The 25,127-nt window shown below is 34.7% G+C and overlaps 2 protein-coding genes across 2 annotated transcripts in view; both read right to left on the reverse strand.

Moving 5' to 3' along the window:
• The window catches only part of Npl4 (nuclear protein localization 4), a 68,981-nt gene extending 56,099 nt beyond the window's left edge, over nucleotides 1–12,882 (reverse strand). Inside the window, exons 1-5 of the mRNA XM_071588266.1 lie at nucleotides 12,760–12,882; nucleotides 12,375–12,455; nucleotides 11,955–12,156; nucleotides 11,626–11,818; nucleotides 3,416–3,553 (exon numbers count right to left, since the gene is read on the reverse strand). Coding sequence (XP_071444367.1) covers nucleotides 3,416–3,553; nucleotides 11,626–11,818; nucleotides 11,955–12,156; nucleotides 12,375–12,455; nucleotides 12,760–12,780 — 635 coding nt within the window. The 5' untranslated portion in view covers nucleotides 12,781–12,882. The remainder of the gene's footprint in view (nucleotides 1–3,415; nucleotides 3,554–11,625; nucleotides 11,819–11,954; nucleotides 12,157–12,374; nucleotides 12,456–12,759) is intronic.
• Nucleotides 12,883–13,310: 428 nt separating this feature from the next.
• not (ubiquitin carboxyl-terminal hydrolase nonstop) overlaps nucleotides 13,311–25,127 on the reverse strand; it is a 37,152-nt gene continuing 25,335 nt past the window's right edge. The window contains exons 8-9 of the mRNA XM_071587493.1: nucleotides 18,858–19,007; nucleotides 13,311–14,296 (exon numbers count right to left, since the gene is read on the reverse strand). Of these exons, the coding sequence (XP_071443594.1) occupies nucleotides 14,254–14,296; nucleotides 18,858–19,007 (193 nt within the window). The 3' untranslated portion in view covers nucleotides 13,311–14,253. The remainder of the gene's footprint in view (nucleotides 14,297–18,857; nucleotides 19,008–25,127) is intronic.

Raw genomic sequence — 25,127 nt, forward strand, 5'->3', positions numbered from 1 at the left:
TAAAGGATGAGGCATAATATTCTTATTCACTTGTATATCACCAATTACTTTTCCTGCTGCCTCAAGTGAATCTATAGAGACAAACAAATGTCAGAGGTACATCAAATGCACACATCCATTTTTTCAAGTAGTGTGTTTGAATGACCCCATAATGCCAAATTAAAGGTTTATTTCTTTTAGTTCAACACTTCTGTACTTCCTATCATTGAGAATGTTTTCTTCTCAATCAACACTCAATTATATCTTCCACATAACAATATTCACACTCCGCAAGTATCATTAAGTAGATTTCAGAGGTAGGCCAACCAAAAGAAGATAGGCGCAAACTCATTGCCGCTCTGTAATTAGTCACCAAGCCATCTTAATCAATGATTCATGAGAAGTGTAAAGATTATTTTAGAGTGCTTATAAATGCATTAAAATAAGTAGTAATTCATATATCAAGAATAATTAATTGTAAAATTTTGAATAGCAAAAAACTATTTATTAAAATACTCATAGCCACTACGTAAAGAAATATATTTAATAACAATCACCATGCCTTGATTTAAATTGAAGCTTATCAAAGACAATTATTCCTTTATCTATGGGTAAGTATGATTTAAAAAAGTGTGTCAGAAATTCATGCCACCGTGAAAGAGAACATGGAATGTGAACTGAATTGCATTTGAACTACTTTTGCTTCACACCTGTGGGCCATCACATTTTGTCTTAGCCATGAGAAGTGATATGGTGACTTTTTAACATTAAAAAACGATTTGAATAAAGTCATCCTAATCAAATTCAAGGTTTAAAACAGCTTAAATTTGAACAATTTCAAACTACTATCATTCCAACCACAGCATGTGGCAGAAAGAAATAATCTGCACAGTAATCCAATGTTAAATTCATTTTATTGATTAATTTTGGGGAACTAGGGGAAAATGTTAGTGATTATGTTGATAAATATAAAATAATACTGAGTGTCCCATTTGAACGATAGCACGCTTCCACTGGCAATAATTGCACTATGACACTAAAAATAAATTGGGATATATGGTCAACCAGTGTAATGGTAAAGGGCATGCCATCAAAACAAAAATTCCCCCAACTTATTACAAATGAGTTGAAAGTTATTTGTTTTGAAAAGGGACAATTCAAAATATGAGTTTTTTAATAGAAGTGCTTGTGAGATTTGAACTGTAAAAGTAACAACAATAGTGCCATTACTACACGCATCCCTTTTTTGATTTAATAAATGAATATACAAAAATATGACATATTTATTCATAATACATAAACTCCAGGATCATTATTCTGGATCAATTGTTTCTCTCAAATGCATACAGAAAAATGATGAATGGAGGTTACACTGTACAACACGAACTGAAATATTTGTTTACTCCTACATTAATTACCGAAAAAAAAACCAGCCAAGGCTAAGGTAAATTTGGAAGTCATGTGCAATGCTATGAGACATTTTGGAGTGCCACTTCATAAGTTAACTACATTAACAAGCTAATTACTGAATTCCTACGGCCATGAAAGCATTTTTAACTATTCTACTTTTTAGCTCAGCTGTACTCAAATCACATTCTGAATGAATGTCTGGTTTTTATTTTAACGATGGCATTGAATGCTCAATATGACCATAGCTCTGGTTGCATTTTATCAAAATAATAATGCTAACAATGCATGTTTTGATACTGATAAATTAGACTTCTCAGATCATTGTTTAACTTGATTCTGATGCTGAGATTTCTTGTAAGAAATCAAAAAAGCAAACTACTAACTTTGATTTAAATTAATTAAAATGATCCTATAGCTATATATTATGCTTCATAGCAAGACACAAGAGAATCTAGTGCACTAGACTTTATTTTTTTTAAATTATTTTAAAACAAGATTTCTGTTCCACCCTAACACTGCATTCCAAAAATAAAAAAATAGAAGAAAGTAATTATTAAAGAAAAGGGTGTCAAAAACACCTAATGGTTTTTCTGTTGAAATAACTTTTCAAAATAAATGCACAAATTTTATTGATTTTGATAAATACATTCTAGCTTCCACTGCACCGTTATTGTAATACAACATTTTTTGAAAATGGCACTAAATGGGCGATTTCCATTATGTACCAGGCATTTCTGTCATGGGAATCACAAGTATGATGATAATACTTAAGGTTGAGGCTTATAGAGCTTCTTTGAATACACTCCCAAAGCTACACTTTTTGAAATAGTGTTATCAGCTGGGTACAATGTTTGCTTTTTATCTGGCCCAACAAAAAACTATCTGGTGTTGAAATATTATGTGAGCATGTGAGCCAGTTGGCATTCCCGAAATGAGAATTAACTCTGCCAGTAAACATTCTTTGAGAACTGCCATGGAAAGTCAAGATGTGAGAGCAGTTGCTCCATCCTGTTGAAACACAAGTGCAGCACATGACTGTGCATAGGTGTAATATTGGTTTTTTTTCAGGGGGATCCAAGAGCCTCTTGGTACCCCCATGGCTTACAGACCCACCCTCCACAGTGGACCAGTTCACCTGAAAAGTTGGCCAAAAATCCAATTTTCATCTGTTTTGCATGATAATTCATATACATATGGCAGTTTTAGGGGTGGTCTCATTTTGATTATGGTACAAGGTGAGAGAAACAAGGCGAACTAATGTTTAACAGCAATTCTAACATAAGTTTGCATAAGTTTATATTCATCTGTTCCTATTTTCATATCCTGGCAATGTTTCCTTTAAAGAAGCATTTATCATAAAAACCATATATGTATTAATCTGACACAAAATGATATAGCACGAGTTTTACTAGTCAGAAAGCACAACGGCTGCACATAGAACTTTCTCCAGAAATAAATATGCATGATTACTTTTGAATGGAACTGGTATTGATAGTAAAAACAAACAGAGATTAACTGATTGGTATAATTGGTGTCGGACAGTGTGGGTACCTTTGGAGCATCATGTTTGGGAAAACTTGGTGCCCTAAATAATCATCTATTCACAGAATACAGGAAACAATACCCTAGATGAATCTTGGGAGTAATGTACTGGATCCCTTGGAGCCCCTTTCTCATATTTTGAGTCAATGTCAATATATAGGTGACTCATTTAACGGATATGTTTACAGAATGGCCGGGTACCACTCCAACAAGTTACTGTTTAGTGGCATTCATCCCTGATTCTTAAAAAAATTAAATAAAACGGGCCAATAAGCCAATTAATATATTGCAAGTCACACTACAAACTATACGTATCAAATGCATCTCCACAACATATTATAGAGCACTGAGCAATACAACCGTAAACATAAAGATATTTTGTAGCATTAAAGCAGATAATTAGGTTGACGTAACCATCAGGTATTTCTAATGCACCCTGCATAACAATATAGGAGAGCTTCATCAATACATAACAGTAACTCACCTGTCAACTCCTGCAGTCAACTTCCTGAGATATGCATGAAAGGACAAGTGCTTCACATTTTGTTCTTTTAGATAAACTTCATCAAAAGGCTCAAGGGGTGAGCAATGCACACAACAGCCATTTGGTCCATGTCGGCATCTGACAAGAATAAAAATATTCTTCATCAATTCTTTAAAAATAAACCAAAAATATCAGGGATGGGCGTCAAAACTATAAAGATTTGGTCTTCTACTATTATATCCATTGCTTTGAGATATAAACTGAATTCTCTCATAAAATCTAACATTGAAATTCAAAATTTTGCACCAAAGGAGAAACAGCTACCAATCCTTGAGATGACAGCTCAAAATATATTAAATATTACTACAATTTCATGACAGTACATGATAGTTTTCAATTCAAAAAAAGAAAATAAAATGACCCTCTTGGCTCAATTATTTATCTTTATTTGTTATGACAATTATTTATATTATCATAGAAGAGGTAGGAAGTAAGTTCGTTGAAGATGAAATAAACTTGATAGTTAGATATCTTCTTTCTTATCTTGTTTGCATTAGTGATTGGAAGATATAAATGAGCTCATCAATAGCCATCAGCCATTTAGTCATACCTGGGGAATATACCTTTTGTAAAAGTGAAATGCATAGGTGAGAAAAGTTTTGTTGATAGATATCACAAATAGTTTACAATGAGAAATAGACTGAATGCAAATATCCCATGAGATATGGTAAAGATGGAATGCCAATCGCAGAAGAAGAAAAAATACAGAATAATTTCAAATAAAATAAGAAATTAGGTTATATAATGGTAAAAAGAAATAAAGCATACATAAGAAAAGGCATAATTGTATGAAAGAGTGAGAGTGGTGAAATTGCTTGAGATTTAAGTGAAGTCAGGGGTGAAAACAAATTTAAGAAAGTTAAACTGAGTGAAAATGAAGTTATAACAGTAGTGAGCATTTGGAAAAAGTGAGGTCTAGAAAACTATAGGCGATGCTGGGCAGAATGAGGAAGAAAAAGATATGTAGATTAAATGAAGTCAAAATTTTCAAAAAATGGGAACGCTTCAGGTGTAGATGGTACACATCTGTGATGAGTTAGTTTCCACTACAGTTGGTGTTAGTTCAGTTCTTGGTTTCTGTCCTGTTTTGATTCTGATATTTAAGGAGAATTGATAGGCTTTTGGGAGTAAACGTGAATGGGCAGATCTATAACAGTTGTAATAGTAAACAAAAAATCCCTTCAAAGAACAGTATAAAAACTAGTAAAACATCCACACAGACCACATAATATGATGAATGACAGGACAAAATTGAAATGGAATAATATATTTGGCATGTGGTTTTAAGCTGAATCTGCATCTTCTATTGTCCCCATTATTTTCAGGTTGTCTCTCCAACTCCTCCTTTGTGAAAGTGTGACCAAAGGATTCCACTCTTGGGGAGGTGAATTGACATTTCTTTAGTTGATATCAACTCATGAATTTTAAAATCTTAGAATTTCTGACAAATGGGCAGGATGCTCTCCGAATGCCATACTTTGGATTAGAACATCATCCACTAGTAAAGAGCATACTCCTCCAATACACCCTGATGGAACAACTTGGTTCAGCAACTGCTGGTGCATTTTTGCAACCCAAATGGCATCATAGTGATTTGGAAGACCTTCTGGGATAGAAATTGCTGTTCATCTATAAGACTCTTCAACAACTTTAACAATAACCTAAATAACAACAGTAATAAAAATAATCAGATTTCAACTCTAGGATGGTGAATACTATCGGCTTGCTTAATTTCTTCAGTAAGTTTCACAAGTTTGGTATCAGATTAGATGAATCATTGTGAGTCGTCATATAACGTAGTGTATGATAATCGACCAAGGTTCCTGATATTTCTATTTTGGTTGAAAGATAAGGCAACTCAGCCAGCACTTCACTTAATAAGGTTAAATAATCCTTTGGCATTACAGTTCTATGGCTTTCTGAATACAGAAAGATATTTTTTTCATTTCTCAAATGGTATGCTCACTGAAGTATCCTTGTAGACTAATGTTGACTACCTCACTCCTCTTACCCTCATGATGTCTTTCCTGTCTATTATAATGGCTTGGAAGTAAACTTGTCATACCTCTTCCTCATGCACTTAGGTGCTTCCAGATTTCCTCCATTAGCTCCAGACAATTACCTTCAATCCCACTTTTCTCAGTTATTTTTGTTGCCTTACTCACCCTTTCTACCGCAATTTAGTTGTTCATGATATCATCTTCCAAACTAAAAACGTTGGAAGTGTTCATAGACATCTTCACAGCAATTCATGCTATCTTCCTAGTTGGGCCATCACGGTTGAATGTTTACAGATTTGCTTCTTAGCTTGATTGTCTAATGGTTTCATGGCATTTCCTGGCATCAAATGGCTTCCCATCTTACTGGAAAAGATGGGGTGGCCACTGCTGGAGTCCTCTTCTCCATTTTGATTCACCCCCGTGCGGTTAAGTTCTTGTAGAACCCACTCCACCACATATAATTATTGTGGAGGTATGATGGACAGTTCATATTTCTTGTAACTGGTAGACCTCATTTCTCCAGCTCCATTATTGATTCCATTTTTAGTAGCTTAAGTAACATTTTAGCAAGTTGTCAAATCTTATTTTTGTCATTTTATTTATGAAATTCCAGGTGACCTGTAATGGCCACTACAAATTTTCTTCACTCACCTCCACTGAATACACAATACAATAAGAATGAACAATCATGATTTACATTTGATTACTCTTTTACTAACTCTAACTAAATTTCTTTTCCAAAAACTTACATTACTATTTACAGAAAAGTCACTTCTTAGAGCAATGCCATTGCTTTTTATCTTCCCTGAACTACGAGACCATGTTTGTTTATTAAAACTACTGATATAAATTTGGGGACATGGTGGTAGAGTGCTAGGCTGATGACCAAGAACCTGGGTTCAAATCCCATGGATGCCTTTTGGCACCCACAGCTCTACCCAAGCTGTGTGATTTTTTAGGCCCTAGATCTTCCTGGGAAACCACAGGCAGTACAGGAAATAAAGAACTGGGCCCCGATTTTTACCTGTTAGTGCATGAATTTCACATGCCATTAGGCTTAGGCTTAGTACTATGTGAGCTCAACACTTGCTTATCAAAACACCCTTTGGGTTGATAACTGTGGTTTTCTCAAATGTAAGTATTAATAATCAATATCATGTAAATACTTTCTACATGTGTTAATTATTCATAGTGGTGTCACAACAGCCCTGGATATTATACAAATTAACTTTACATTTGTTGTTTTGTAAAAGTTTATAGAGTTTTTACATTTTATTATAATATTGATCTCTCTCATTTATAAGAGACATGATAAAACCCCAAATATCAAGGAAGAAATTATGACTGTGAAGTGCCTACTTCTTAAATGCAGTTTTTGTTGGAAGAAGGTTTGATCATAATTTTAAAAAACTAGATTTTATGTAAGCATTTTCTTGACTTTGTTTTTTAGGACATTATTGTTGGTAGATTGAAGGGCTTTGTCAACAGTCATCTCTGCCTGAAGCCATGTCTACCTGTGCAACATAAACACTTGAAAAAGCCTGGGCCAGCCCAGAGAGGTTTGCTGAGCCTAGATTGGAAAGTGTGGAGTTTAATGACTCACTTCGAAATAAATTAAGCAAACATAATAATTTCACTTTGTGTGGCATATTGTGGAGTAGAAAAAGGAGAACTATCACAAGTCAGAGATATGTTGCGATCAAAGAGAGACTACATGCTGGCAGTATTCATGGAAGAAATTTGTAGTCCCAATGTAAATGAGATGAAATGTTTTCATGGGAAACGAAGTATGCACATTGCATTTATGCACTGTACGTTGGAAGGGATGATTGTTTAGGAAGATAACGAAGAAATTCTCAGGAAGATGAACCAAGTATTCCACCCATAATCCCTTTATGAGTTGAAGAGTTATGATAAGAACTCTAGCTATTCCCAAAATCTACATGATGAATCACCTCCATAAAATAAAGCCTGAAACAGTTTCCTCCATTCTAATTATTTTACTGTCATTAGTACATGGCTCATATTTAGACAACATCAGCACCCATTAGACAATGAAGGGTGGAAAACAATTGCTGAGGCTTGCTTCCATGAGCTATAGATTACTGCAGTGAACTATGTTTCTCAACTAGATAGTCAACATGAAGAAAATTGAAGTGTGTCATGATGAAATACATGCATGCAGTCATGCATGCATTTCAGCATGATCACAGACTTGCACAGAAATATAAAGGGTGGTCCTAAGTTAAAATACGATGAAATCTGTACATTTGATTTAATCATGAACTGAAACCACAGAGAAGTGAGAAAATAATCCATGAATGAATGAGAAACAGATGAAAGATCTGGGAAAAAAGATGGGACATAGATTTCAGAGATGCCTAGTGTGCACCAAAACTGCAGAATAATATAATATCACAGAGGATGCTAGAGGGGAAATGTCTTAAAATTGGAACTCATGGTGAGACAGTAAAGATAATGGCATGTAAACATCAGCTGTTTGCATCTCACTGACAGTCACAAATAACTCTTATTCTATCATAACAAAATTGAGGTGCCTTGAAAAAGATTGGGTTTGGGATGGTGCAGTAGCTGAACTCCTGGCTTCCCACCCAGAGGGCCGGGGTTCGAATCCCGGAGTGAGTACGCCGTCCGTCGAATGGGATGATAAGCAGCGGACCTCTCATAGCCTTTCGTTAAGAGTAGGCTAACGCCAATGTTGGGTGCCTCCACCCTTCATCCTTTCCTCTCCATCCCTAATGGTGCAAATGACCTCAGCTGTTGGTTGCCTCCCCTAAAACTAGTACTACTACTACTACAACTTGAAAAAGATTTTTGCATAAGCTGAAGTTTGACAACAATGCCTGAGTGAGGCATAAGAATATGTATCTATTATAAAAAAAGAATACAAGATGATTTTCATTCCCAGATGAATGCAAGAATAAGACAAACAATGTGCTGGAGTGAGTACATTCTGTATTGGTTGGCCCAATTTCCCTAAGTCTACAGGGAGCTATACGTACTTTGTCACATTTACTGACAATTTTATAAAAGTCATCCCAGTCTGGAATAAAATTGATACTGTTTATGAGTTCCAAAACCTCCCAGTCAAGGTAGAGCTGCACTAAGGTATCATAAGAGAGAGCTACAGGCTCACAATAGCAAAGAGTATACAAATCATTCATTCATGACCAATCTGAAAGAGTGCAGTATCCTGCATTATGTCTCTTTGTACTTCACAATGCTATAAAGGGAAAATACTTTGGCAGAAAAGTGGAAACTAACATGCATGGATATTGCATGTATATTCAATCTGGATTGCCACTTAAGTTCTAGACAGAATCTTCTGTCTACTGTCAGCTTTGGAACCTGTGCCCTTGAGAAGCAATCATTCTCACTACTCGATTTGAAGTGAGACATGGAAGGAACATGGAGCACAGAGGCATAGAATACCGGAGAGCCTATGGCTGCCAGGCAAAGGGCAGTAACTATTGAAGGAAGTTAACTGGAAACCCACTCTGAAAATTATATTGTTCCCAACCCTCCCACAGGAATAAATAATACCATTTCTGGCAATGGTAAGGTCAAAATAAGTCAAGATTTGAGTTGGGGGAGTAGATCTTTTCACTTAAAAAGAGCTAACAAGCTTGAACAGCATGAATAATGTTAAGAGTAGATATTTCAAGTGGAGGGGTGGGTCACTGGTAATGACGCCAATGAGCAAGAAAGGAATGAACAACATCAAGGAGACTAATCCTGAATCTGAGGTTTAACAACTCCAGGTATCCTTAGTGCAAGAAGTGGGGTAACCCTGAGAAGAGAATTCAGAGACAAGAGAAGGTCCACACCACTCAACATGGAATCCCCACGGACTGCCCTTATAGCACACTGGTCTGAAATACAAGTGGAGAAACACTTGTTCTTGAAACTGCAGGAGAGGGAGTAATCCATTCACAGGAGAAGCAATGGAAAGAGGCCATTGATGTGAAGACTGGTAACGTGAATGGCAAACAAGCATTAGAAGTAGTGAGGAGACCTATGGATAGTAATGCTACCAGAAGCAAATGGGTTTTTATTGCCTAAAATAGGTATGATGATTGTCAAATTGTAAGCCATGTATAAACACTATCAAAATAATGTATAGCGCAAAAATTTTATTTTGTTAACCTGCCAGCTTATTACCTAATGTACGAACTCCACTGATATGAATAGGTGGCAGCTATTGCAAGTAGAAACATGTTCGGCTTGCCTACACCTGCTTCTGATGGTGAAAAGCAATTTCAACAAAGGTGTTTCTTTACATTTGTGAAGAGAAAAAGTCTATGTGTGAACTGTAGGAAATTTGGGGAACAACTTTACAAATAAGCCTTCATTGTATATTTTTCAGCCCAATGATAAAAAGAAAGACATTTGATCATTGATTATTTTCAGGTACTCACCAGTATTATCCCCTTTTCAACTATAGATAGGCATATCTCGATCATACAGGTACAATCACTTACTAGGGCTCAACACTGAGAAGTCTCAGGAAGCCTATTTCCAAGCAAAAATGTCACCCCATAGGAAGATTAATTAAAAAATTCATGAAAAGTCCATGACTGATTACAATTGGAGAAAATATACTTGAACAATCAGCAAACTATAAATCTATCACAGGATTAGTGAATGTTGAGAACCAATGCCAACTAGAATTACTAATACTAAGGTAGCTAAATTCCAAAGAAACTGCGGGAGATGCCGCAACAGTAACTTTTAACGGAGTCATCCGCTAAAAGAGTTTAGGAGGACGCCTTCAGAGCCATCAGAGTTTAAGAGGACGCCTCGGTAGCTTAAGTGGCTAAAGCACTCGACCAGATATTGAGGGATCTGGGTTCGAGTCCCAGTCAAGGCGAATGATTTTTACGCTCTGAAATTGTTGCATTAAAATGCACATTAGCGGATGACTCCGTTAAAAGTTACTGTTGCGGCATCTCCCGCAGTTTCTTTGGAATTTGTCAAAGGGAAAACACCATACGTGTTTAAAGTTGGCTTTTAACCTCGTGGACAGTGGCGCCTCGCACACGACTACGAATGCATGTGACATTGTATGTACGGTATTTCGTCATAACATCTAGTTCCTTTAAAAAAGCCCCAAAATTTCAGAGTTTAAGAGGACGCCTCGGTAGCTTAAGTGGCTAAAGCACTCGACCGGATATTGAGGGATCTGGGTTCGAGTCCCAGTCAAGGCGAATGATTTTTACGCTCTGAAATTGTTGCATTATAATACTAAGGTAGCGTTTGGTGAATTTGAAGTAACTATATATAATGACTTTCCTCTTGGATTCACTAAAGATAGACTATTCAAAGAGGCATCAGACTCTAATCTTAAATAGGGCAATAAATGAATTTCATTACTCACAATTGACATGAAGACACCTAGACATAAACTGTATCGTAATTACAAACTAAAATATTTGATATGGCCATGAACCTATACAATTATATTTATTCAATGGCCATCTACCAGATGTCTGATATTAATTTACGATGAGGAGAACTTAAACCATGATCAATATTAGTATTCTTAGTCCATTCCTTACAGAATACAGAGGAAATAATATAAAATTTAGCTTCAATGCATCAAAAAAATTCAATTTTAACCTAAAATCCTGAGCAGTATTAGGTTCTGCATTTTTTTTGCAAATGGAAGGTCTGGCTTTTGAATCCCAAATCAGGTGAACTTTTTACTAGGTTAATCAACATGCTAAATTAATTATGGCAAAATATTAATCAAAGATGTGGGAAAAATCACTAGCACAGACAATGAATTTATTCTGCTAAAGCAGAAAAATAAAAAGAAGGCAATTTAAGTTTTCTAACTTGTGGTAAAGACTTAGCTTCCTAGATATCCTATCTTCTCAAAAGTAAACAAATGAGATGAGGATACACACAAAAATGATTCACAAGTAGTGTCTTGTTTCAGGTGTTACAACACTGATAACACCAGTAAAATAAAAGAACACCATTTAAAATTTCATGTTACCTTAAAGACTACATAGTTTCCAATCAATTCAAGTTTCTTTCGTAGACTCATCGTTGAATCTTTAAACGTTCACCTTCAAAAGAATGATAATACCTATAATTAATCACCAATGTTAGCAAAGTACTCACAGCTTTCTATCTCTTTGACGCTGTACTTTTCCATCCATTTTCCAAAGCTGCAAATCCACATCATCTTCCTTTGCAGTGATTTTGTTGGTTATTCCATCTCGTGAAGGGTTTGAAATTAACTGATTCAAAGAGCTGGAGGATGGCTTTCTCTCAAATGCTTCCTGATTTGAGCTTCCCTGTACAATTTCTCCGCCTAACATAAATCACAGTCGTGGTTAAACGTTAAGCCACCTTTCGAATTTTTCAGCAATGTTGTGAAACCATGCCATATTATACACATCAATGAATTTTACAAACTTACTTACAAAATAGTTATTCAAACAACTTACTTGTATTACCACAATAATCGCTTAGAGAAGGGCTGTTAGGATGCAGTAAAGTGCCATTAAGAGGGCAGAGGTAAATCATATCTCCATGAGCCAATCGTGAATCCCTCACTGTATGGCTACGAGACGAAATCAATTCGTCTTTCTTGTCTCGATTCCGATAAAGCGCAAAACCAAAGCCAGTCAGCTCAAAAGCATCATGTACCTATTTATATGTAAGAATGGAGTCGTCATTATCATGAACAGAACGTCAACATAGAATGTAAAAGTTTGATTCAGTGTATCTACGTTTTTTTCAACCAGAAAACATATCCTTATAAGCACAATGAAACTTACAATCAGGAATGTGACAGTTCCGAGGATGTCAGAACTTATAATTAAAGGTAAAGAAAGAAAACCGGCGAAAAATATGGACATTCTCACCTTCTCATAAAGCAGCTTAGTGGTATCATACGGGCCTATCTCAACCCTTTTCGTTCCCTCGGGGGATTGCACACGAACCGTCTAGTTGTGAAAGTGTTTTGAAGACAAACAAGAAATTCAACATTATTATACTTACTAATTTTATTCCTTTTACAATGATATCGCAAGTAACATAGAAAGTAGTGTAATCCATTTGATACGTATTATTTCCCTCTGTTAAGGTATGACCTTCTTTCATTGAGAAAAGCAAACATTCTGTTAACTTACTCTTCTTAGTTTGCTTCTTATTATTTACAACCCAATTATTGCTAAATTATTAATTACTAAGTAAAATAAACACCGACAAGGATAACGTCAAAAATTTCTTTTTCATTCAAACACTTACAATTCTTTTGGATTTTGACATGCTTTTCTCAAATTATTAGAAATTTTCTTTCTCTAGAAATCAGCTGACGAATCTTCGGTTATAAAATGCACCACACACGACCGGAAGTGATACAGCGATTACAGACGTCTTTCTCCCTACAGATTTTCTAAATGAAGTAGCAAATGCGCCATTTTGTTTCTAAGTCATAGCAGCTCGTAGAACCATTCGTAGAAATCCACTTAATACTCACCAAACCGAAAATAATTACTGATTATTATAGATAAAGATGCATCTCAATATTTTTCCCATTTTTTTGTGTTATTAGAAAATATTTTCAACGGTTCAGCGTTGAATTTACATTAGCTTTCGTTTCTCCTTATTACCAGGCGCGAACGAAAAGTTAATGTTTATTATCATGTCCCACAAAACTTGGAAATAGAAAACCAGATCTTCATTAATTTTTATTAAAACGTAAACTACTTACCTCATTCGGAATCTCATATGTGTTCCAAAATTCGTTTAAATTTGGCGGGAGGTATAAATAATAAAACTTATGATTGTGCAAAGGATTTTAGTGTGTGCACAATGCAGAATACTAATGGATTCAACAATTCATAACACACAGTTTCACTGATACATTTTATGGCCCAGTTAGCCTTATTTAGAAGTGATTTATTCTTAAATAAAATAATTAACAGTCTTATTTCATTCTCCAATAGATACAGTTCCTTCGTCAGTGAATTTAACAAAAGTAAATACATATATGATTTCGCCTTTAATTAGAAATTCTATAAAAAACATAATAAATATCTTCGCTGGAGAACACACCCAAAAGGATTTTTCCTTTCAAGTTAAAACATAAATAATACAAGTAACAAACATAGTGGTAAATTCGACTGAGAAGATGACATTGCAAAATTCCTGCTAGTTGATAATAAAAACTCGCGACATTTTCTTATGAAGAGATTTAAGAGGTGAGCACTGACCTGATAACTGAATATCAGCAATAGTCAATCAGAAAAAAATCAATCCTCATAATTAACTTTTTATAATTTCGGTGATTTCAAATGTCCATAAATTGCAAACCACTTGAAAACACCAAAATAAGATAACAATTTTGCAACCTACCAGCCAAATTTCGAATCGCAATTTTTTTTTTTACAATTAAGTATTTAGGAAGTGTTTTACAGTAAGCAGTCCATATCATCACATTACATAAAGATGTACCAATAGTAATTCCTCAATCACAATCATATTTAACATGAACTGATAAGGTAGACATTAATTAGATCATGTACAGACATTTAGCACTGCTTGGTAGACTGCCTCATTGCAAATGACAATGTTAACATTTTACACTGACATAATAATAGATACATCCACATCAATCAATTGCAAATTACACTTCACACCTGCAATCACAACCATGAACTTCCTCGTTCAGTAGACTCATATATATACATTGGTTTCATTCTAACACTGGATACAATTTCTAATTGAACCCATTCTCTCTTATTCATATTCAAGGATCTGCTTGTGGTAGAAGAGGAGGTATCTAGAAAAAAATAACAATAATTAACGTTGATGAGCCTGATTCACTCTAAATGATTGTTCAAGTAGGGGTAACTGTGATATTTTTCATCTCATTTGATAAATATTCTGGCAGCTTTAAAGGAAAAGGTTTTTTTACATAAATAACAAATAAAAATACACCATTCGGCAAAGTTTCATTAACCTGACTTGAATCTTTAAAAATTTATTAAATTAAATGAAAATTTTGAATTTCCAGGTAAAATGAACTTTTTTTGCCAGTCACTTTACAAATAATTTGGAAAACTTGTTTGAACTCCTTTGAAAAATAAAAATCATTTCCAAATGATTGAATAGGCAATTATTTGCAAATTATTTTCTCATAAAAACATTGAAAATCAGTGAAAACATTCATACTAACAAAATAAAATAAGTATCATTCATATTCAGCCCAAAGTCCATACACCAGAAGTGCTGGAAAATCCACAATGGCTAATTTAAGACTTAAGAACAACCAAGGATTAAGCATCTAAATTGTGGAGATAAGGTAAATTTCCCCAATCTTTCTCTCGGCAATGCTAAAAAATATACAACATCAGCAGGTTATATCCCGGATGCAGCACCACAATTCTGGAAGACCTCAACTCTCACTTAAATCTCGGAAAAAGCTCATATGTAATGGTAAAACACTTTTAGAAAAGTATGCATTTTGGATCATGGGCACAGAAGCTGACCTCACCCCAGTATATCAACAAACAGAGAATAAGATACCATCCTGATATGTATCTTGATACTAATTTGGCCAAAGATATTCTAATATAGTACTTATTGTCAAGTATGGCATCAAAAACTACCTAGATTTAATGTCACTTTTTATGGAACTGCATGCATTTCCCAGGAAATATTAATGACCAACATCTACATATGGTAGTAACTTATGACTTTAATTAACAGCAGCAGACTACTAGAAAAACCAGCTCTGCCAAATTTAAAAAGAAACCTTGCATGCATGGCTAGCCTCTAAAGCTCAGTACCCAGTGAATGAATTTTTTGTCCATCGAAAAACAGATACGATCTTGTCTTCTTCCATCATGAAGGATTTCCACCATGTTACACCTGAAACTGTGTCATTCCGATGTGACCTGTTTGACCAGCTCTTTAGTATGCCTACTCAATGACCATTAAAATAATAATAATAACAACTGGGATTATTTAACATACAAGATCTAAAAGATCTGTTCAAAAAATGATGAGACTTTGAATAAATACTTCATTTTATTAGTTACCCTTTAATCACACTTATTGCCTTCAAATTACTGCCCTAGACTGCCAATACAATGCTCACAACATTTTTTCCAGCTTTCGAATGCTGCCTGGAATGCTTCTTTCCGGTTAGTCTTTAAATCTGCAGTACAATTTTGTTGGATGTCTTCAATAGTTTCAAATTGGTGTCCTTTCAAGGTGGATTTCAACTTAAGAAATAGGAAAAAGTCCGCTGGAGTAGGGTGGCTGGGGGATCCCCATTGTGCTGTTTTTGGCCAAAAACTTGGTAACTACCAATGATGTATGCACCAGTGTGCTGTTGTGATGAAAGCACCATGACTTGTTTTCCCACATTTATGGTTTCTTCCACAACATGACATATCTTAACCTTTTCTTAACCTATATTTTGTGCTGTCCATTCACTGTTTGTCCTTTGGGGACATATTCCAAAGAAACTGTGGGAAATGCCGCAACAGTAACTTTTAACGGAGTCATCCGCTAATGTGCATTTCAATGCAACAATTTCAGAGTGTAAAAATCATTCGCCTTGACTGAGATCCTAGTCAAGGCGAATGATTTTTACACTCTGAAATTGTTGCATATTTGGGGACATATTCATAATGAGTAATCCCTTCCCAACCGCACCAAAATGATTGACATCACCTTCATGTTTGATCACGACATCCACGCTTTTTTGGTTCATGGGGAAGATGGCCCCTTCCCCTGTAAAAACTGGGCTTCGGTTTCAATATCATAACCATAAACCCAGGTTTTATCCCCCATGACAACTGTTTTTAAGATGTTTTGGTCATCCTTTGAACGATCATCCGTTAACACTCTCGGCACAATATTCAATGTGATGCGCTGGATGCCCAAAATTTCTGTCAAAATGGTGGAGCATGATCCAATACAATCTCAACTTCATTGGCGATCTCCCTGACTGTTAACCTACAGTTTGCTCGTACTAACTCATTCACACTGTTGACGTGAGCATCTTTGCATTGATGTTTGTCTCTGACCTTTCCTCTTTTATCTATCTTGAATCATTGCATAAGTTTCCGTTCAACTTATCCCCAGGTTAAAACAAAATTCAATGCACACGTGCTGCTTCACTAATACCTTCATTCTAACAGACACAACAATTTATATAGCAAGCATGTGCAAGCTCAGACAAGAATCACTGTTGTGCGAAGGCAAGTCAAGATAGGACCACATGCAAGGTGGTGTTTTACTTCTCATAGATACCACTAGGAGGTGACACCTTACTGATTGTGATCCGTAAAGCAGTCTGTGCGTAGAAAGACCAGCCTCATCTTTTTTTGGACAGACCTTGTATGGACATAACACATTTAATAACAACTGACTGGCTATTGGAAATAATAAACCTGAACAAATGTAGAGCATTATATGTAGGGATAATGATAATATTGGCAAGTACTTCCATCCTCCTAACATTGTAAGATTCAAATGATGAGGTTATTGCTGACTTTACTTAATTTGCCACCATATTTGTTGATTATTTTTCCCATTCTCCTAAAAACCAGCATCATCGATTTCTACTAACTCCAAACATAGCATATTACCCTAATTCTTTTTTTACCATATTCAACCAGAGCATTTAATCTTAGCTAGAAATTCACTCCAGGTATGGATGAGATTCCTGTGTACTAGTCTCCTCTAACCTGCAAATGGATCACTTATTGTAATTAATTCGGCCTTGTCATATTTCCTATAGCTTCAACAAAATTAAAAATTAATCCAGTTTAGTGATGAAGGTGAATCAAGACAGTGAGGAACTATTGACCAATTGCTTGGCAATTTGAGTATTATGGAAAAGTATTGCTTCACATTTTTATAAAATGATTAATATTTCCTTTTTATAATTTCATTTATTGCAACATCCCTTTGATCTCCCCAACAGATGCCAATGATTACCACAAGGTGCTATAAGAACACTTGTACATTAACTTCCTATTATTTTGCCATGGTGTTACCATGGAAGGCCATGATTTACAATTATAAGAAGAGGTGCATTCAAGTTACAAGTTAACTCAATTTTTTCTTAGGACTCAGAAGATGGTAAAATATGGTTGAGCATGATGTGTATGTGCACTCTTTATGAATATACGACATATATGGCAGCAACATACACTGCATAGAATTTGTTTAGCTGACACTAGCATGAGAATCATTTTCATTAATTAAACATGGCATTTTTAGAGTACAAGAGTGGCATGCAATCATACGTTTTCTCCACTTGCGTGTTTTATCATCCATCACAATTTGTCAATTGCGTGAGACATGCCATGATGATGTTATAGATGCAAAAAATTTGCATATATGGGTATGACAATCCAAAGAAGGCTGAAAGTCATGTGAAAATGAACCCATGAAGCTACGGCCACTGACTAACCAGTTTATCTAGTCAACAGAAGGAACCCCTATGGAAGCATTCTCAGAAGCATTTACGTGGTGAAGAATTTGTACAACTACAGTAAGATCGTGTTGATACGTAACAGAAGTTCCACCTTTCTGGTACAAGTCATTTGTTGGAAAAAATTAGGAGACTTTATAATTTGAATGCATCTCTTATTATGAAGAAAACATTTTCAGCGAGAAATTGACATTGCCATGTCTTGCTAACAGCAAGATTTCAACATTAAGGCTGAAAAACAAATCCTAATTTTTGTACGGACCTCTAAATGCTTATCATAATAATAATAATAAAACCAATAAAGTAACATAGCAGCTATAAGTTTGTAAATTTTAAAACTAGAGTTTTTAAGTTATATCTGACTAGAAAAGCCTAATGCACATGTAAATAAAAGCATACTGGCAGAAAATTTTGAAAAAAGGCTACAGAAGTACTCAACTCACTTAAATGGTGAAGTTTTTAAAGGAAATTTATAAAACATATGTGAGATTTCAAATCATACAGAAAGTCATAACATTCTTTACACAGAGCATTGTAAAGCATATTTTTCATTGCAAATCAATTTAAAAATATGATATGTTTGTTTATTATTTGACCAATTCACAATTTTAAATTTCAGATGTAAGACTTATGCATGGGACTGATCGTAGAGTTGAATTTTACAACTATTTTGAATGAGTTTGATTGAAATAATGAATAATGAGGTTTTACTGTATGGATTAACTGTTCATATATGCATTTACATAAAACATATACCTTTCTAGCATTGTCTAATGTCGCCTGAAATAAAAATATCAATATCAAATAAGAAAAAAGCATGCACATCCACTCTTTAGCCATAACCTTCACCTTATATCACAAAAGATTAATGAATGAAATATGCATATACCCTTCACTGTCAAGGACATCCTGTATCTTAGCTCTGGTGATAAGATGATCATCACATTTAAACCAATTATCTCTGTGCTGGCGAATGAATGCAGTATAGTGGCCTGCATCTAATGATCCCAGATGGTTTATCACAGCAAATAATGAATACCTAAAAAAGAAATTCAGCAATGATGAGTATGAAACAACATTACTTTTAGTCACAATTGAAATTAAACTTTGAAAACGTTAGCACTCAATTTCGTCACATGAATCTGAAAACTTCATGAACTTGAGAAGTCCTAATAATCTTGTTATGAGAGCACATCAAATTTATGTCCTAAAGGTGAGTATAGGCAATGGAATACTGGCCATCACCCTTGGAGTGCATGGCATATCTAGAGATGAGCATCACACTTTAACATGGACTATTGGTGCTTCAACTTTATGAGGTTTTCCATAGAATAGCACATCCCTCCAGTGGGTACACTTGAGAAACAGTGCTAGAGTTGAGACATTGTTGAAATTAATATGAAGAGTTTGGCATTGGGGTCACGAGTTGACAGTTGCACACAATAGTCAGAGTGTAGGGTTGATTCTCGATTTGAGGACTGGGATCCATGGAAGGAAATGTGTTAATGCTACTAGGACTCAGAGTACATTTGGTAGTTGGTATTCAAAAAGTTGCAATTGTAGTTTGCTGTAAATTAGTAGATGGCAAGACAAAAAGAATGAAAAATAATTTCTGCAATATGCTGAGGGAAGTTTTAAATAACTGGTGATGGAATAATAGCATTAGGATACATGATTGTCTGGGCTGGTGTCAGAAGGAATTACTCTGAAAATGGATCATTTTTGCTTAATATACGCGTAAAGTATCAATGAAATTCATTTTTAAACAAGAAAAAGATAATTTAGCCATAAGAGGATAGCAGTAAAACCTATTTTTTATGGCAACCACAAAATAATCAAACATTAAAATAACAATATTTAATTAAAAACATCTTCAACTACAAAACTATTTTTTGGTGGTTATTGGCCTGAACAAATGAAAGCAAATGCAAATGTACCAAATCTGGTCTGTGTGATAGGTATGGTGAAACAGCCAAGGCAACTTTCTCCATGATCTTCAATTTGGAACTGGTATATAGCCTGGCATTGTCAAATTGTAAGAGATTTTATATATATATATATATATATATATATATATATATATATATATATATATATATATATATATATATATATATATATATGTGTGTGTGTGTGTGTGTGTGTGTGTATATATATATATATATACTCACACACACATTCAAACACGAAATCCTGCCAAATGGCAAACAAATACTCATTTATATAGAAACAGATTTAAGGAAAAGGGATAGGAACACACACAAAGGACAAATAAAATTCTGGGCACCAGCTTAGTCATGTCACAATGATACATCCAGAGTTTACAATTTTCCGGGGTTCAAGGAAATACACGAGGATCATGCCATTTCCATCACAAAAGAGTATGCAATGTACATGTTGATAATTGTACCTTGAAAATTTTCCTCCTTTGGCATGTTGCACTTGGCTACTCCATGCAATATAATTTTTAGTTCAGCTTGTATTTATTACACATTGTTGTTTGACATGTTTACAGTCCATACTTTCCTCTACAACTTCTTACAGATCCAGTAGGTCCTGACAGACCTGCTATCGAAGGTCTTCTTATTCCTGTTAGAGCCATCTAGCATAAATGCTTTGACATCTTAATATTTCCCATATCATTTTCAGAGCCCGGAAGATAACATTCATGTCCATCACATTTCCCCAGCCATAACCAGCTGAGTCACTAAATGACTGAGGCTCTCTTCATCCTGTGAGCTGGCAGAAATGCTGAACTGCCTACGTGGCTCTTCTCTCACTTACTTCTATCAAAATTATATATGCAGAAACAAGCCATCTATCTTCTCCCATTTACGTATGACAATGAGTGCAATTTTTCCCCATGGAGGAATTCAATGATACAAGTACATTTCTTCCAAAACATTTCCATGTCTTATGTCAATATTCATAATTCTCTGTTGCAAATTGTCTCATGTCATATTGGGAAACTTTATAGACATATCTGGGAATGTGCAAACACTATTGCCATAATCTCAACATAATAAAACACAAGGCATTAATTTAGGAGAACCCTCATGCATGATGAGAAACAGCATCAATGAAGGACACCAGGCAGTGAGAAGTGCTGGATGTGAAAGAGAGAACTATTTCGTAGTTTCAAAAGTAGTTCTGAGAAGAAAGTGAATAGCACGTAAACTCATCTACAATTGTGAATGAAAGTTGAAAATTTGTGAGACAAAAGCATAACATTCTAATACGAATGTATGCTTGAATAAATACTGACATTGAATAAAGAGGAACGAAAAAAACAAAGAAAATTGTGAGTGATGCTTTGAAAAGTTTATATAATGATTGTTGAAAGTATTGAGAGTGTATGCAGAAACGGTGTTGTCAGGAGATAAAAAGGTGATGCCTTGTAGAATGAAGACATGAGAGATTCTAAGGGTGCAAACGAAAGGACACATGACTGTAACTACAGGTGAGGAGGCTTGGTAATGTTAAAGATTTAAATAAAAAGCCAATTTTTAACATCATATACCATATCATGTAATACTAGTCAGCTAGTACCACATTATATTGAATATTCTGTTAAAAAAGAGAAAAAGAATCAATACTAAAATGTTGCAAAAGAAAGTAACACGAGAATATGATTTACACGAAGAGAAAAAGCAAAGAATGATTTTTAATGAACAAAATTACATTGGAAATTGGTAAAAAGCAAGAGGAGAGAAAAGGATCCAATGGAAAAGAGAACAAGAGTGGTGACGATGTGTGGAATGAATGCAGAGACTTTTGGAAAACAGTTGATACAGAAAATGGTAAAAATGAATGCAGGTTGATTTAATTGAACGTGAGATTTTAGCAACAGAGAGAATTTTAAATAATAGGACATTTGCACATGGAAATGGCAATATTTAGTGGCAAGTTGAAGCATGGGAAATATTACTTATAACTAACCTGAGATAATGTTTTATTTATGCTTACTAACTTTAGTTGTACCTAGAAAATACTATTTGAAAAATCCAATAATTGTACCTCTGCATAAAAGAAGAGGGAAAACATGGGATGTAAGAATTACAGACATTTTAGTCTATAGAGTGTTACCAGGGAAAGAGTTGAACAAAAGGATGTGAAAATTACCTAACATTAGGATGGATGTGGATTCATCACAGGGGACATAAAGATCATCTGCTTATGTTTCAGCATGTACTTGAGAAATGTATGGATGTATGAAAAAACTAGATTGTGGTTTGGATAAGGCAGGCATATGGCAGGATGAATAGAGAAAATTTGAGAAGTGAATGATCTATTATTGAAAGCTATGAAAAAGTTGTATGAAAATAGTAAGGCAAGAGTAAAAGTGAACAAGATGGTTTGAAATAAGGTATTATGTGAAACACAGATGCACAATTTCACTGTGGCTGTTCAGTGTGTTTAAGGACAAATGTGGGGAGTTGTTAGCATGAGTATGGCATGCATGTTGATTGGATGTGTTCATATACCTGTCCTTCTATTTGCTGGCAATGCATTGATGCTGTCTTGGAGCCCAACATCTACAGAGAGCCCTGGGATAACAGAGAGAATGAAACTGAGAGTAAATAAGTATAAAAAGGGAGAAGTAGAATTTTATGAGGGGAATGGCAAGGGGGATTGTGCAGTGAGTGAATTTGGCGCAAATAGGAGAAAGGAGGAGGAAATAGGGAACATACAAAGGTGAAAATCTTGCTCATAAAATGTAGAGTACCTATATAAAAACATGTACATTAAAGGCATTAAACAGAGCTGCGTATAATTTAAACCACATTAACATATAAAAGTGAAACATGGATATTCCCAGCGGTGGATAATAGGGGATTAGTACTGGATAAAAATGTCCCGTTGCCGAATACTTTTGGTTTTAATAAAACTCAAACTCAATACTCGTCCTCCAGACTTTACCTTTTTTAAACACCTTTTATTCTTAGAGCATAAAACTCTCTACAGAAGGATGCATTTCACTCTCTATATTAGGGCAATTAGTTTTAAATTTAGAATGATTTTCAGCTTTTTTTATAGGAATAAATTTTATAAAATTATTTTTGTTCATATGTGAAAATGAAGTGACCGCCCCACTAGAGGTACTCTCAATCTGCTACTAGGTATTACAGGATAAGCATAAAAGTTGAATACATATACCTGTATGTACAGGGGTTTAAAATACTTTGGTGAGGAATTTTTGCTACAAAAAAAGGTGAGTTATTGTGAGGAATGAACAGGTTAACAAAAAAGGGGTTTTGGATGCAGCAATGATGCACTAGTATGAAAGAGGCGAGATACTGTGATTTGCTGAGGACAAGAAAATGGATGAGCGTTAAATTTCTTTGTAGAGATATGATGGTAGAGAGAATATAGTATGAGAAAGAAAGGATGTAATGGACCAAGAAAGTGATGGGTAAATTTGTTCAAAGGGACTCCCAAGTCAAAGAATAGCAGCAGTCTCGGGTACAACGAAAGTATGAAATAACATGTGAACACAATGAGGATGAAATAAGTACACTAAGATAAAATATAGATGAGATTAGTAAAATAAAGTAGGTTTCCTGTAAAAACTTAAAATGAGACTTATTTTAAGCATATGCTTAACTTTCTTTTACTTGGTCATAAGGTAATAGATAGCCGATCAATTCATATTTTTCAAGTCATCATTTATTTAGGCTTTCATACAATAATGAAGCAGGATATTGCAGGAACCATTTCTAAAAACTTTAATATCATTGTAATTCATGATATTACTCATTTTCTCATCATCTCATACTATACATGCTCATAAACATTTTTTTCTAACCATCTCAACCAATGTTAATGTTATTTACTAATCACAAGGATGAAAAACAAAATCTTGAAAAATTTACAGGCAATTTGAAAGATTGTTAGATAAAAACAACTAAAATAGAACCCCACATGGAATTTCTAATACTAGGATTAAGTTTGATTGAAAATTTCTAACATAACCCCCTCAAAATTACTAAAACCTGACTAATTTTGTAATATTTGTCCTAAAATAAAAATAGCCTTCTCTTACTCTCAAAGGTAAGATCTTCTTCACTCATTCTTTTACAGCCATCTGATCCTCTGAATACCAAAAATGCCATTAAATTCTTACATAATTCTTCTTTGTTGGCTTAATTCCTTTCAATGCCTGAATCATTCCTTCTCATTTGATAGGTTTATCTCCCATCTACATCATTAGACAATCCTCCATTTCATATCGGGTTCAATCTATACTAAAGCAAGTTAAACAAACTAAATAATATTTCCTAAAACGGGCTATCTCTTATGACTCACATTTATAAACCTATTGCTGTCATAATGTATAACTGATCACAGCACTTTTCCAATTGAGAAAATTTTTATTTTACGACTGGGTTTTGTTGTCTTACATCATCATCAGGTAACCAAATGAAGTTGTGTGCCATCTTATACGCATTTAAGATTCTGGCAGGGGAGAGGACATGGTAGGAAACAAGGAGGGGAGGGAAAGAGACGTTTACAAAGGATAGTGGAAGAAGAGTTTACTTCATTTGGTTACTTGATGATGTAATACATCAAAACCCAGTCGTAAAATAAAAATTTTATCATGTGGAAAAGTGCTCCCATCAGTTATTCATTATGTTCGACTTCCACCACATCACTCCTGAAGCTAATCAATTTGCTATTGCTGTCAATTCTTTCTGAGAAATCTCGAGAAATTATTTCATCTGTTTACTTAAGAATCTCCATTCCTCTAATTGGAAAACTAAAATTACTTACGGAAGACAGATCAACTAACAAATCATCTATGCTATGGTATTTAAACATTTGAGGGCATTTTCTAGATTTCACATTCCTAATAGTTTTCCAATTTTCCTCACAACCATGCTGATTTTTCTTATTAAGTGCTTTAAATTGGACCAGGTACTTTTTGTGAATCACCCATTACTGGATATGCCAAAGTTATCAGCACATAGTCCTACCATAATTTTTTTACTAGGGAATGCACAACCGGTGGCCTTTACTGAAGATGAACTGTCTCTCAAAAACACAATGGAACATCTCCCTTATTAGTAATTCCTCAATCAAGCAAATATAACATAACTAACTTGAATATAAATGGGCCATTGACCCAATTTTTCAGGGAATTTTCGAAGATCGGAATTAG

Source organism: Hetaerina americana, unplaced genomic scaffold, assembly GCF_022747635.1.
Source record: "Hetaerina americana unplaced genomic scaffold, ioHetAmer1.1.p SCAF_3, whole genome shotgun sequence".
In the NCBI taxonomy this organism is placed as follows: Eukaryota; Metazoa; Arthropoda; class Insecta; order Odonata; family Calopterygidae; genus Hetaerina; species Hetaerina americana.